The sequence below is a fragment of the Rhamphochromis sp. 'chilingali' genome (genome assembly GCF_963969265.1).
Source record: "Rhamphochromis sp. 'chilingali' genome assembly, chromosome: 1".
NCBI classification, from domain to species: Eukaryota; Metazoa; Chordata; class Actinopteri; order Cichliformes; family Cichlidae; genus Rhamphochromis; species Rhamphochromis sp. 'chilingali'.
In genome coordinates this window covers 65,073,702-65,084,852 of record NC_137929.1, presented here as the reverse complement: position 1 = coordinate 65,084,852, position 11,151 = coordinate 65,073,702, and the positions used below count along the sequence as shown (strand labels likewise).

The following is an 11,151-nucleotide window of genomic DNA, read 5'->3' as shown; positions in this document are numbered from 1 at the left end:
CTTGAAGAGACACGAAACTGTATTTTGCGTTTTTAATGGATGTGACTTTCGCACAAATATATACAATACATTTCTAAAGCACAAAGGCAGGAGACATACATGTTGTTCCTTAACTGATTTTAAGAAAGAAGTCTTGGAAAGTCATCCTAGTCAGAACACTGACCATTCTGATGTCCCTGAACTCAACAGTGATGAATGCTCTAGTGATGTTGATCCAGAAAGTGCATCTTGTACTGTTCTTCAAGGACTTGGCTTACTTCTACTCAAGTTAGAAAGCACTTACAATGTTTCAGTGAGGTGCATTAATGCTTTGGTTGAAGATCTCTTCTATATTTCTTCTTCAGCATCTGTGGAGGCGGTTAAAAATATAATTGATTCAGCACTGAAATCTAACAAATGCACAGTTGACCACACTATCATAAAGGACTTGGCTGAACAGTTGTGCAGCTCTCATCCCATTAGCAGAGCTCTTGGAGCAGGCGGGCCACTTGGTTCAGCTTTTAAGAGAAATAAGTACTTTAAGGAGCATTTCCAGTTTGTGGATCCTATTGAATATATTCTTGATGCTGAACAAAAAAAGAGCTTTCAATATGTACCAGTTCTAAAGACTTTGCAAGAAGTACTGAAGAACAAAGATATTGCAGTGGAAGCCTTTTCGAGGTGCTCAAGTAGCACTGGGCATTTTGAGTCCATTTTTGATGGTACGTGTTTTAAGGACAATGACTTTTATGCTGTAGAAGAAACAAGACTCTCTATAATAATTTATGTTGATGAATTTGAGGTGTGTAACCCATTAGGAACCTCTCGAAAAAAACATAAAATAACTGCAGTTTATTGGGTTTTGGCCAATTTGCCATTGAGATTACAGTCTGCCTTAACATCAATACAACTAGCTTTACTTTGCAAATCTGTTGATGTGAAACAGTTTGAATACAAAGTAGTATTGGATCCACTTTTGAAAGATCTTGTCACTCTTGAACAGGAGGGGGTTTTTATTTCATGTTTAGGGAGAAATATTAAAGGCGCCCTACACTGTGTTGTAGCTGATAACCTTGGTGCTCATGCAATTAGTGGACTTGTTGAAAGTTTTAACGGGCCATATGTTTGTAGATTTTGCCTTGGACATTCTTCAGAGTACCAGACATATGAAGTACGGTCTGGGGTCTTCCCACTTCGAAAAAAGGATGACTATGATTTACACGTACAAGCTGTCAAAGAAAATCCAAATTTAGTGCCTCATTTTGGCTTAAAGCGGTCATGTCCATTAACTGATCAACTTAATAATTTTCACTTTGTGTCTGGATACCCACCAGATGTCCTTCATGACCTTTTTGAGGGAATAGTGCCAAGAGAGTTAGCATTGTGTTTTCAAGTTTTTTTGAAGAAGCACTACTTCAGTTTGACTGAACTGAATAATATAATCACATGTTTTCCATATAAGGGCTCAGACAAATTGAACAGTCCACAAGCAATCCCTTCAAATTTTGCTGGTCGCAAAACTGTGGGAGGAAATGCTCATGAAAACTGGGCCCTAATACGTTTGTTGCCTCTCCTTGTTGGTTTACGTGTACCTGAAGATGATCCTGTTTGGCAACTTCTTCTGACTTTGAAGGACATTGTTGAGTTAGTGGTTGCCCCTGTTCACACAACACAAAGTATTGCCTACCTTGAATTTAAAATATCTGAACATCGTGTCAGATATTTGGAAGTTTTTCCTGATCAAAGGCTCACACCAAAACACCATTTTTTGGAGCACTACCCTGCTGTAATAGAAAAATATGGGCCATTGGTTGGAGTATGGACAATGCGCTTTGAGGCGAAACACAGATTTTTCAAGCAAGTTGTGAGACACACTAACAATTTCAAAAATGTGTTGCTGACCCTTTCTACAAGGCATCAAATGATGATGGCATACCACATGCAATCAAAAGAGGTGAAACCTGCCCTGCTTGTCACAAAAATATCCAGAATGCCTGTAGATGTGCTGCATCCAGACATACAGGCAGATTTAAGAGCAAGATCACCATCTCTGACTTGTGTGCAGCTTGCCACCACTGTCACCTACAGTGGAACAAGATACACTGCTGGGATGATCCTGTCTAATGGTTCAACATGTGGACTACCAGACTTTGCTGAGATAATACAGATAGTCGTTTTGGACAATTGTGTATATTTCATTGTGAAGTTACTTGCTGCATGGTATGTAGAGCATCTGAGATCTTTTCAACTGGAGGACACTGGCAAGATCAGTCTTTTGGAGCAGCAGAAACTTGGTGACATGTGGCCCTTGGCTTCTTACAATGTGGGAAGAAAACGCTTGGTAACCCTGAAACGTTACATCTGCTGTGAATAATAGGTAAAAAAAAAAAAACGACAACAACAAAAACTTGATAACATGTACATCTCCCAAGTATTTGTTATTTGCAACATTTGGTGTGTTGAAGTGTGCTTTTTGTTTTATAGTTTTATATCTCAACTATTGTATAAATGAAAAGTAATAACTAATTTTATTTAATTGAAGGGAAATTTAACTCTGCCCATTTACATTTTATTCTAGGTTGAACAAGATGGAGGCAAAGCTTCGTGTAATTATTGATGACCAAATCGAGAAGTTGGTTCTTCCATCAGGGATCCCACCAACATTGGAGGAGCTGCAGAGTGTTGTGAAGGATACTTTTGGGATTTCAAATGACTTCAGTCTTCAGTATTTTGACCCAGAATTCCAGGACTACTTCACTCTTCACAGAGCTGACCAGATAAAAGACAAAGACACTGTGAAGGTTGTTGGCATCACCCCGGTCATGATAAGCTTGACTCCGGTTGATGACAGTTTTGGCAGCCCCTCTGGCCAACTGTCTGACTATGACTCCTCATATGCTGAGTCAGTTGTATCCAATGCAGACTCTGCTGCAACTACTTCTTCTCAGGACACCATTATTCTCAAAAGGCAGAAGACCACAGAACGTTGTGAGCCCTGGCCGAAACAGTTCCCCATTCCACAGTTTGCATATGAAACTGAGATGTACCTGGAAAGAGCCACTGAGGAGTATAAAAAGAATGGAAATCTTCTGCCCACCTCCAAAGTAAAGACTGATATTCTTGAGAAGTTGGCTGAAACTATATTTACATTTACGGCCTATCCTTCAAGTGCACAGGTTAGTTATGTTGCTGAGGCACTTGTGACAAAATACCCTTGTCTCAAGGAACCTGGCTCTTTCTCAGGTTATTATGGTTGGCAACAAAGCATCAAATACAAGATGGCCAATTATCGTACAAAACTTAGAGGGTTTGGTGTTCCTGAGTTGACATGCAATGCCATGAAACACAAGAGTCCAGGTGACCAGAAGTCTGCAAATAAAGTGAAAAAGCCTCGGAAAGCAGAGGTAAATTACCTTCCGCCATATCCAGCAGGTGAAGATGAGGACAGTCAAGAAGAAGAGAGAATTCAGTTGCTTACTGAAGTCAAGAAAAGAGACAACAACAAAGTGATAAAAGAAAAAATGGCTAAAACATTTGCACATAGACGACATGAAATTGTCAACCTGTCCCCCAGCATTGAAGACATCAAAGCCAGATGGCCAGCATTGTTTGAGGCATCTCATGTGAGTTCCAAATTCATTTTGGGTGGGCTTTTGTTTTTTTTTTAATGTAATCTTTCAAACTTCAAATAATTTGAGGCTGCATCATGTTTTTTTTTGTCGTTCAGCTGCAGGATGAGTTCTACAGGATCACCCTGGTACACCTTGAACCCAAATTCATGTCCATGCTGGATGAGTACACTCCCAAACTGTTGGCCCTTTTCCATTCCAAGGGGGGAGCCATGGGATTGAAGTTGCAGGCTATCATAGCCAAGGTATTTTCCACTGACATTTCAGCTTGGAATTTTATTTAAAGAATTTTTTTGTCAAATTTCATTTGCATGGTGCACAGCTCCACTAATTTGTTTGCATGTTTTTGTCAGTGCAAGAGGACGCCAGGACGTCACTGATATAATTAACAACACAATTATGGGTTTCATGTTTTAATTGTATTTTAAATACATGTCTATTCTTAGTAAAAAAACAAACAAAAAACAAACAAAAAAACACAAGTACAGGTATTGCTGGGTTTTTGTTTTGTCCCAAGAAGGAAAAACCCTTTCTGACGAACATAAACTAAATTAGATAAAAAACTAAATGACTAAATTAATGTAATTTACTAAAACGACACATTTAAAGATTGAAGCTTACAAGCATGTTGACAATACCTTTGTGTTGACTGTCAGCACCCAGGCATGTGCATTAACATCAGCTAATTATCGCACATAATGCTCCATGTGATGATAATTTGATATTTAACAGTTTTTTTTTATACTGCCAATTCTCACAGTTTTGTCTTAATAAATGGTCACTTATCTGATGGTAATTTTTGGAATTCTTGCTCATTTTCAGTCACCAAGCAATCCTAGCAATAACATAACCAGAAATCTGGTTATTCAGTGCTTGATGGTGTACCTTGGGGAGTCCATTGATCAACTGATCAAAGAGTACAGTGTAAGTGTTGAAGTAGAAACATTATTCTGTTTTTGTTATTCATATGTGTTTGTCAAGTTTCAAATAATTTGAGGCATTATCATGTTTTATTTGTCATTCAGCTACAGGATGTGTCCAGGAAATATTTCATGTGTGCAACTACAGTCAGAAAACCCATGTGTTTGTTGTTTCAGGATGCTGATGAGGATGGTGGGTCACAAGATCTTTCTGAACAGAGGATGAAAATCTACAAAATCAAGGCTGTTGGATCTGAGGAGGATGACATTGGCATTGTGCTGGAGGGTGTGAGAGTTATGCCTGCTCTGGGCAATTTTCCAAGAGCATGTGCAATGCTGGTTGGATTGACATATGCAGTCGATCTTGCCTATCCCAAAGAGCTAAAATACACCTTGGAAGTATTCCAGAAACTTTTCCTTGAACTGGATTGTGCTAAGCTCTCACCAAAAGTGAACAGCCTCAAGAACAAGTTATTGGCTTAAACGAGGACTCTGAAAGAATGAAAGGGAAGTAAGCTCACTGAAAACCTTTGGTTTGTCTTTTTTAGATGCAGCTATCTTTTCAGTTTTCAAGTTAAGCAGTTACGAGCAGAAAAATGTTATATTATAAATTACTGTGTGTGTTATTTTCCACAATAAAACAAATTACTGTTTTGATGTTTTCTTTGTGAAATTGATTCATTTTACTCAGAAAATAAGTAAAATTCATTTCATTTTCTCTTATTATTCAGTCATTATTTTTAAGGTTTATTTGGAAAATTATTGAATCCAATTTGAGTTTTACTGAAAAAACAAGATTTCATTTCTTTATAATGGATATTTTAGGAAGTTTTTACTAAACCTTTGCCAGATAGTTAGTAAATTCAAAGTAATTTTTCTCAGAGACTTATTTCATATCAATTATTTTTTTTGGTAAAGTTGGGCAATTTCAACCTTCAGTTTGAGATTTTGACCCTAAATCCAACACATATTTACAGTTTAATTCTATTAATATCTACTTTTGTTTTCTATTTGAAATTAATTAACATTTTCTCTACATTTTACATAAATCTTTTGAAATTAAAATCTACTTAATTATTTCAAGTGTCACTTTGTTGCCATAACTTTTTTAAGTAACCTCTAGTCACAGTTTTTACAGTGTAGTCTTCAGAGTGTTCATTGAAACCGCGTCAACTCGCACCAGCAGGCCAAGAACTGTAATGGCGGGCAGGCCTAGCAGTGGAGTGCTCAGGTTTCTTACAACATAGACCTTCTCTGTTGTCTGTTTTGCTCCGTAGCTGAGCTGTAGCTTTGTAAAACCAGCAACGTCCAGTGGTGTTTTTCCAGGGCCTGACAAAGGTTTTTCTGGCTGCTGGAGAACTGGTCTGTGTTCGTTAGCAAAAATTTTTGATAAGTCCGAGTCAGCTACTACAGTCATATCTGCTTCAGTATCCAGTTTGAAAATGATTTTTGCATCTTTCACTTGTATGATGGCTGTCCACGCCTGGCTGTCACTGGAAACTGAGCCTAGGAAGAAACCTTGCTCCTCTTCCTCCTCAATACTTTGCACTGTCTTGCTTTGCCTGCAGACGCGCTGGTAGTGACCTTTTTTTCCACATAAATGACATTTTGAATCATTCGCTGGGCACTCAGGTTTCGGCTGTGGAGAGCCTCCGCACTTGTAGCATTTATTACTTTGTCTCTTGCTATACTGCTGTTGTGTTTTGACAGTTTTATTTTTGAACATGTTGAACTTCGTTTTGTCGTGCTTTTGTATCACTCTGTCAACTGTTTTCGCATTTATTTGCATTACATTTGTTTCACTTCTCAAAGCTGACTGTTGCTTTTTGATTTCTTCTGACTGCCTGGCCATATTTATAGCTTTATCCAAGTCCAAGTCTTTTTCCATCTGCATGTGCTCAGACAGCCTCGTGTCGACCAAGCCCACTACTATTCTGTCTCTTATCAGCTCATCGTGGAGCGGTCCGTAGTTACAGTGCTCTGCTAATGCATGCAAGGCAGTCACGAATGCAGTCTCATTTGGCTCTTGTTTGCGCATATTAAAACGTGCGCGCTCATAAACAACATTTTTCCTGACAATGAAAAAGTTGTGGAAGCTATCTCTCACTTTACCATAGTCCCGCTGGTCTACATCACTACATAACTCGAGTCCTCTCAGGACGTCATCTGCTCCATCTCCCATACAATATATGAGAGTGTTCACTTGATTTTCCTCCGAGCTCGCGGACAGATTACTTGCCTGACGGAATCTCTCGAAGCCACCCCCATCTTGCCTGAAATGGAGCAAAACCTGTTTTATACCTTTGATGTAAAAGAAGGATGACAGTTTAACACTGGAATTAACATACCTGAGATTCAGGTGAAAAGAAACATTTAACAGAAAGGTGCCATGAAAATCCGCCCATCACCTGACACACCTGGGAAAAACCAGTAAATAGGATGTTATTCAACCTCAGTACAGAGAGACGCACAGACGATCAGACTGAGCTCAGACCAAACTAGCAGCTTCCTCTGAGTGAGTCCAGCTACAGGAGAGAAAAGTGGAAAACTCCAACACTGCTGCTTCAAGCTGCTGACGCTCCACACACTGAATGTGAGTTTGAGCAAAAACACGACTCAAAGGAAGTTTTAGTGAAGGTGGTAGAGGAGGGAGGGGAGCCAGGACTGACTGTACTTCCTGTCTGCTGTTTTCAGCTTCACTCACAGACTCAATGGCTTCCAGATCAGAGGAGGATCTCTGCTGTCCGGTCTGTCAGGAGGTCTTCAGAGATCCTGTTATTCTGTCATGTAGCCACAGCTTCTGTAAAGACTGTCTGAAGAGATGGTGGAGAGAGAGACCAACACACGAGTGTCCAGTTTGTAAAAGAAGATCTTCAAAGGAAGAACCACCTTTAAATCGAGCTTTAAAGAACCTGTGTGAGTCGTTCTTACAGGAGAGAGATCAGAGAGCTTCAGAGGCTCTCTGCAGTCTGCACTCTGAGAAACTCAAACTCTTCTGTCTGGACCATCAGCAGCCAGTGTGTGTCGTCTGCAGAGACTCAGAAAAACACACCAATCACAGATTCAGACTCATCGATGAAGCTGCACAAGAACACAAGAAGGAACTTCAGGAAACTCTGGAGCCCTTAAAGAAGAAGTTAAAGACGAGCTGAACACTTTCTATGCTCGCTTCGAGGCTGCAGCTAAGGTCTCCAACAATGCTAGTGTTAGCGGCGCTAACGGCTGCAGACAGGAAGATACTGCCAGCACCGGAAACGTGCTCGTCATCTCCGAGCATGAAGTAAGGAGAGCCTTCAAGAGAGTGAACACCAGGAAAGCAGCAGGACCAGACGGCATCCCAGGTCGTATCCTAAGAGACTGCGCATACCAGCTAGCTCCTGTGTTCACTGAGATATTCAACATCTCTTTATCTCAGTCGGTGATCCCCACATGCTTCAAAGAGTCCATCATTGTTCCTGTCCCGAAGAAACCCCACCCTGCTTCTCTCAATGACTATCGCCCTGTAGCCCTCACCTCAGTAGTGATGAAGTGCTTTGAACGCCTGGTCAGAGACTTCATCATTTCTTCACTACCAGACACACTGGACCCACTACAGTTCGCTTACCGTCCAAATCGTTCCACAGACGATGCCATCCCCCATCTCCTCCACACATCACTCACTCACGTGGACACTAGAAGGGGGAATTATGTTAAAATGCTCTTCATAGACTACAGCTCTGCATTTAACACCATAATTCCCTCCACACTCACCACCAAGCTGGAGCATCTGGGACTCAGCTCATCTATGTGTCAGTGGATCTCCAACTTCCTAACTGGCAGACCACAGGCAGTAAGGATGGGCGGACATGTCTCAGCCTCCACCACTCTCAGCACTGGAGCCCCCCAGGGGTGTGTTCTGAGCCCCCTGCTGTACTCTTTGTACACATATGACTGTGTGGCCACTACCAGCTCCACCACCATCATCAAGTTTGCTGACGACACCGTCGTGGTGGGCCTGATCTCTGATAACAACGAGACGGCCTACCTGAAGGAGATTAGGAATCTGGAGAACTGGTGCCAGAGGAACAACCTCCTTCTAAACGTCAGTAAGACAAAGGAGCTGATAGTGGACTTCAGCACTAAGCACGAGAGGAACTACCAGACCCCCGTCATCAACGAGTGCCCAGTGGAGAGAGTGGACAGCTTCAAATACCTCGGAGTTCACATCACGCAGGACCTGTCATGGTCCTGTCACATCAACACCGTGGTGAAAAAGGCCCGACAGCGTCTCTACCACCTCAGACGCTTGAGAGACTTCCAACTGCCCTCCAAGGTGCTCAGGAACTTTTACTCGTGCACCATAGAGAGCATCCTGGCGGGAAACATCTTAACCTGGTTCGGGAACAGCACCATGCAGGACAGACGAGCTCTACAGAGGGTTGTGCGGTCAGCTGAGCGCACCATCCGCTCCGAGCTCCCTGACCTGCACTCAATCTACAGCAGGCGGTGCTGGACCAAGGCCAGGAAGATCGTGAAGGACCTCAGCCATCCCAACAACAGACTGTTCTCTCTGTTGAGGTCAGGAAAGCGATTCCGCTCCCTGAAGACCAACACAGAGAGACTGAGGAGGAGCTTCTTCCCGCAGGCGATACGGTCTCTCAATCACACCACCACACAGTACTGACCCACACATATGGTTCTTACACACACACTGGACATTCTGGACTTTGGTTTTGCACAACACTGGTCACTATATTCTTCATTTCCGGTTAATACTTGTACAGCTGCTGTTATTATGTATATATTTATTTATATTTAGATTTCTTCATACATTCTTATATAGTTCTATATTGTGTATTGTGTATTTTGTTGTACAGTTATTTTATTTTCAACTTTAATTTATATATTTATCTTTATCTTATTCTTCCCAGTTAAATTTACCCTTCATTCTAGTTTGTGTTGTACAGTTATTTCATTTTTAACCTTAATTTATATTTTATTCCTTCCTAGTTAAATTTACCCTTTTTAATTTTTCATATTTATTTCCTATCTTATTCATAGCCTTTTCCTTTTTTGTTTTCTTTAGGTCACGAGCAGTTGTCCAAGCATTTCACTACATATCGTACTGTGTATGACTGTGTACGTGACAAATAAAATTTGAATTTGAATTTGAAATTTGATTTGAATTTAAAGGTTTGCAAACGAGTTAAAGTGGAGTTTGATCAAACAGCAGAACACATTAAGGTCCAGGCCCGACACACAGAGAGGCAGATTAAGGAGCAGTTTAAGAAGCTTCACCAGTTTCTAGCAGAGGAAGAGGAGGCCAGGCTGGCTGCACTGAGGGAGGAAGAGGAGCAGAAGAGTGGGATGATGAAGGAGAAGATGGAGGCTCTGAGCAGAGAGATAGCAGCTCTTTCAGACACAGTCAGAGCCACAGAGGAGGAGCTGAGAGCTGAAGACGTCTCATTCCTGCACAACTACAAGGCTGCAGTGGAAAGAGTCCAGCGCTGCCCCCTGCTGGATGATCCACAGCTGCCCTCAGGAGCTGTGATAGACCAGGCCAAACACCTGGGCAACCTGACCTTCAACATCTGGAACAACATGAAGGACATGGTCTCCTACACTCCTCTCATTCTGGACCCAAACACTGCTCATCCACAACTCATCCTGTCTGAAGATCTGACCAGTGTGAGAGGAGGAGAGAGGCAGCAGCTTCCTGATAATCCAGAGAGGTTTGATCGTTTCTATTCTGTCCTGGGCTCTGAGGGCTTTAACTCAGGGACTCACAGCTGGGATGTTGAAGTTGGAGACAGTAAATGGTGGGGACTGGGTGTGTTAGCAGAGTCTGTGCAGAGGAAGGGAGTCATGCTGTCTGGATTATGGAGAATAGGTTTCTTTTTAGGTAAATATTCAGCGCGTTCACCATCAGCAGATTCTGCTCTCTCAGTCCAGAAGAAGCTCCAGAGGATCAGAGTGAATCTGGACTGGAACAGAGGAAAGCTGTCGTTCTCTGATCCTGATACTAACACACACATACACACCTTCACACACACTTTCACTCACAGGATGTTTCCATACATTCAAACTGATGGTAAAGTGAAGGTGTGTCCGTTGAAGGTGTCAGTGTCAGTGCAGCAGATGAGTTGAGGATGATGATGTTTCTAATGTTGTTTCCTGTCAGTGAGTTGAAGCTGTTAAACTGCAGCTGTCCTCCTGCTGCCTCGTTGTTCCAAAGCTCTTTGTTTCTCTTTTAGTTTCACTGTTTCTTTCTGTTTCTGCTGTCCACCTTTTCACATGGAAAATCATTTCACTGTTTCTCACTGAATGACTCCCCAAACTAGATTTGAAATTCTATCAAGTTTCTAATCATTACAAGTGATTCATGTTTCTATTTGATGTGTAAATGGAGATGATTTAGTTTGCTGGGATATGGACTGACATGTGTTGAATGGGAGGAGCAGTTTGTTGTTGTCTTCTTGTCTGTTTATGACAATGAAAGGCTGGAGTATTATGTACATGCTTCCCTGTCAGTATCTTCAGGGGGATTCAAAGTCATGAGATAAACTAGTGTAGAGCTTATATCGGAGCTTTATTTTGTATCAAAGCAGAGCGTGTCGTCCAGCCGGAGGAATGTCTCACCAACA

At 41.6% G+C, this 11,151-nt stretch overlaps 2 protein-coding genes across 2 annotated transcripts; both read left to right on the top strand.

Moving 5' to 3' along the window:
* Window positions 1-2,566: 2,566 nt before the first annotated feature.
* Window positions 2,567-5,028, top strand: LOC308395731 (uncharacterized protein). Its single transcript, XM_080880713.1, has 4 exons — window positions 2,567-3,602; window positions 3,707-3,853; window positions 4,431-4,532; window positions 4,706-5,028. Exons 1-4 carry the CDS (start codon window positions 2,568-2,570, stop codon window positions 5,009-5,011), a joined length of 1,590 nt encoding a protein of 529 aa, XP_080736839.1. The 5' UTR covers window position 2,567; the 3' UTR covers window positions 5,012-5,028.
* Window positions 5,029-7,224: 2,196 nt separating this feature from the next.
* LOC308405390 (nuclear factor 7, ovary-like) lies at window positions 7,225-10,780 on the top strand. The gene is made up of 2 exons (XM_080896003.1): window positions 7,225-7,671; window positions 9,701-10,780. Exons 1-2 carry the CDS (start codon window positions 7,240-7,242, stop codon window positions 10,652-10,654), a joined length of 1,386 nt encoding a protein of 461 aa, XP_080752129.1. The 5' UTR covers window positions 7,225-7,239; the 3' UTR covers window positions 10,655-10,780.
* Window positions 10,781-11,151: the final 371 nt, after the last annotated feature.

What these genes read in the sequence shown, in the direction of transcription:
- LOC308395731 (XM_080880713.1), top strand. Translation starts at nt 2,568, where the DNA reads ATGGAGGCAAAGCTTCGTGTAATTATTGATGACCAAATCGAGAAGTTG. An exon ending in TGCAGGCTATCATAGCCAAG is followed by an intron (nt 3,854 to 4,430) that starts GTATTTTCCACT and finishes GCTCATTTTCAG; the next exon opens with TCACCAAGCAATCCTAGCAA. An exon ending in AACTGATCAAAGAGTACAGT is followed by an intron (nt 4,533 to 4,705) that starts GTAAGTGTTGAA and finishes TTGTTGTTTCAG; the next exon opens with GATGCTGATGAGGATGGTGG.
- LOC308405390 (XM_080896003.1), top strand. Translation starts at nt 7,240, where the DNA reads ATGGCTTCCAGATCAGAGGAGGATCTCTGCTGTCCGGTCTGTCAGGAG. An exon ending in CCTTAAAGAAGAAGTTAAAG is followed by an intron (nt 7,672 to 9,700) that starts ACGAGCTGAACA and finishes TTGAATTTAAAG; the next exon opens with GTTTGCAAACGAGTTAAAGT.